General features: G+C 34.4%; 2 protein-coding genes across 2 annotated transcripts in view; one reads left to right on the top strand and one right to left on the bottom strand.

Annotated features, from left to right (window-relative positions):
• Nucleotides 1-55: 55 nt before the first annotated feature.
• LOC109588667 (BEACH domain-containing protein lvsF-like) overlaps nt 56-3,437 on the top strand; it is an 8,374-nt gene continuing 4,992 nt past the window's right edge. Inside the window, exons 1-2 of the mRNA XM_020004807.1 lie at nt 56-161; nt 719-912. Coding sequence (XP_019860366.1) covers nt 105-161; nt 719-912 — 251 coding nt within the window. The 5' untranslated portion in view covers nt 56-104. The remainder of the gene's footprint in view (nt 162-718; nt 913-3,437) is intronic.
• On the bottom strand, nt 1,131-3,347 carry LOC105315036 (heat shock 70 kDa protein 12A-like). Its single transcript, XM_020004806.1, has 3 exons — nt 2,905-3,347; nt 2,642-2,854; nt 1,131-2,597 (listed from the first exon to the last, which is right to left on the bottom strand). Exons 1-3 carry the CDS (start codon nt 3,253-3,255, stop codon nt 1,284-1,286), a joined length of 1,878 nt encoding a protein of 625 aa, XP_019860365.1. The 5' UTR covers nt 3,256-3,347; the 3' UTR covers nt 1,131-1,283.

Below are 3,437 nucleotides of genomic sequence, written 5' to 3'. Positions count from 1 at the left end.
CATGTAGTTTGTAGTGTAATTTTATTCTGTGTGTAATTAATGTTAATTTTGGTTGGTTATGGTTCCTATCACTATTGTTAATATTACAGGACCCGGTGGTTAAGATGGAGCTCTCCTCCCTCACTCATGCCGTGAAGAGACGATACATGTTACGACATGTGGTAAGCCACACCTACCAGGACGAGACCACACCCAATAACAAAATACCATCTCTCACAATTTACACATGTACATGTACATGTAGATCACAAATTTGATGATTACACTGTATACTTGTATTAAATGGTTGTACCAACGTCAAATCCACTTTTAGTTGTGTGTGATAGTTTTATAGGGTATTTTAAGAGGCTACACTGTATAAAATATTAATATAAATACCGTATACTGGTTTATTTTTGTGGTGAAATATTTTTGTAGATTTCATGTTTTTCTGCTTCATTGCAAAATTTTTCCACCACGAAATTCTGCATTTTCATTGCTATGTGGTGAAGCCTGCAAGCTACATGTGTATTTGCAAAAATTAATTCCACAAAATCTTAGAAATGCAAGATTCGCAAAAAAATTTTACCGTAAAAATAAACCGGTATATGTAATGAAATTACACATGTCAATTTGTACATGTACATGTACGTCACTCCTCCTTTTAATTTAATAAATTATTATTAATGACATTTTATGAACATTCTCCATTCACCAGTTAGTTTATATTGTTCCATAGGGTCTGGAATTATTCTCCCGAGGGGGTCAGAGTATATTTCTGGTCCTCTCCTCCACGTCAAAGAGGAACAGTCTCTATGATAAGTTGGTAGGGGTGAGGGGTGTGTCCCTACAGGTTCCTGATCTGACTGATGCTACTCAGAAGTGGCAAACTGGAGAAATATCTAATTATGATTACCTCATGTTCCTTAACTTGTGAGTTATTAATAGTTATTAGTGGTTATTAATATTGGTTAGTGGTTATTAATAGTTATTTGTAGTTATTAGTACATGTAATTATTAGTTGTAATGGTAATTATTGTAAAATACGAAATATAATTGTTATTGTTTTTTGCTTATTTTATTATTTTATTTTATTCACACAAAATTGAAAAATGAATTTTGTTACTTAATCAAAAATAAAAAATTAATTAAAACCATTTGAGGAATGCAAACAAAATCCATTATATTAATGTTACATGTAGGTTCAAATTAAATACACACAAAAGTCACTCTGTTCAATAATGTTACATGTATCTATTACTAATGCTATTCTATACTACATTACATGTATTATTATTCTCTTGCTAGAATTTTAATTCGTCTTGTTTTGATAGAAAGTCACAAACTGTTTTCACTTCTTCTCCAGTGATACTATACTGAGCTCTTGCTTGTATCTCTGTACCACTGAAATCCATAAATACGTCATATTCTCTCTCTTTTCTTGGTAGATTATCAGGATTAGGAATATCAAGTATTAGCTGGCCAATCTCACGTACTGTACGTTTACCTTCTTTATCTCTGACATACTGAACTCCATCATCTCCTGTACAGTATATAGAGGTAGAAGTTTGTGTGCTGCTTTGAGAAGCAGGTATAAATGTGGTTTTATAAACGTCATCCTTTATTACTTCTCCTTTGAGTACAAATACATTAAAGACATTGTTACAACGTTGTACACCATCTTCATCTACATACTTGTAGTGTTCATCATGTATTGATGGGTCAAATTCAGGAGCACATCCTACCCCATAGGTAGCATCAGCAACACGTGATTGGATTATGTTAGGATCTTTCCTCCACATTACTGCTCCTACTACAACAGCAAGATCCGGTTGTACAGGACACACTATATTACCATAAAGAATACCACAATGCTGAATGATACCTTCCTCTATCTTTCGGCTAACAAACCTACACCCTCCAAACCCTCCTACTAGATAAACTGTATCGATTTCATCGGTTAGCTCATCAAATGCCTCTTTCACACACTCTATGATCTTATCAACTGTAGATTTGAATACCTTTTCTTCTAAAATTTTAAAATTAATAGATATAGAGCATTTTTTGGGACTGTAATTCATATCGAAATTATCTGCTTTTTGTAGCTTATCATTGCAGTAGAACTGCAGCATAGTGTGAGGCAGTGTTAGTACAATTTTATCAATACTTTCTTCAACTGCATTTCCGAATCTTTTTTTTCGTTCTTCAAATTCTTCATAGAAAAGTTTATTTAGTGTAGCAATAGCTTGAGCACTAGCATCTGATTTTATGAAAGATTCAAAACCTTTATCATCTACTACCTGTTGTAGTAATTCTGAAAATGCTTCATTGACAGTAGTACCTCCCCAGGTGTTCCCCATTGGTGGTAATATTTCCCTAATTCTCCCATTACTCTTATCATGTACAGTAATATCAACTGTACCTCCTCCTATATCAACTACCATATAACTCTCTGGAGGAGCACCAACAACTTCCGAATTCTTATGTGCAGCTATAGCAGCTACTTCTGGTTCTAGAGCTAATGATAGCTTCTCAGGATTAACCTCCTCTGGACGTAGTAAAGGAGAACCAACTGGAGTGAACTTAGTTATACCAGGAGCATCAGAAGTGAGACCAGCCTATCATATTAACATAATGAAATACAAAGCATGTATTAGGTTACCATATAAGCAGCTTCTCTCATCATTCTCCTTGCTCTTGCTTTCCATATAGCAGGAACAGTAATGACCCAATCAAAATCACTTGACTTGTAGTTTCCTTTAAGCTCATCAGTCAGTAGCTTCTCCTTGAGGTGTGTTAGTATAAAAGCTATAACTTCAATGAGATAATAAGATCCACCAGTGAATGAAGAGACTTCAGTAGTACGATCTAATGACTGAAATAATTTGTAATAAACATTGTTGGTTTGAGTTATTATTGATTTACCTCATCTCTTGTCAGTAATTTCTTTATTCTTTCAAAATAAATAAATTTCTGACCATCTTCTTCGTTATCACTGTATGTACTCTGTGCTTCATGTCCAATCCCAATGACTTTGTATTGCTGTCCTTCTTGTTCCTTCTTGATCAGTATAGCATTAGGGACCCTTTCATAAGTTTTGTGAAGTGGTATGACTCTAACATATCCTCCTGTTATTGGAGCAGTGTATGCTACTGATAGTGATGAGGTTCCAAAGTCAATAGCTGCTATACACTTGCTTTTCTGTAGTACAGGTGTGGCTTTTAGTATTTTCTCAGCTCTTTCCAATGGTAGCAGTGGTCCCTGAGATAAAGCCATGATCAGTATAGGAGAGAAGGCAATAAGGACTATAAGGATTGTATACTCAAACACTACAGTGACTGCTTCAATGGTGTGATCCTGTAAGTATTTTGACCTCTTCTGTGACCTCAATTATTCATAGTTCACTGTGTTCCACCCATCATTATCTAAATATATTGTATATATATATATATATATAT

Source organism: Amphimedon queenslandica, unplaced genomic scaffold (genome assembly GCF_000090795.2).
Source record: "Amphimedon queenslandica unplaced genomic scaffold, v1.1 AMPQUscaffold_11944, whole genome shotgun sequence".
Taxonomy (NCBI): domain Eukaryota; kingdom Metazoa; phylum Porifera; class Demospongiae; order Haplosclerida; family Niphatidae; genus Amphimedon; species Amphimedon queenslandica.
This window is presented reverse-complemented; position numbering and strand designations above follow the sequence as displayed.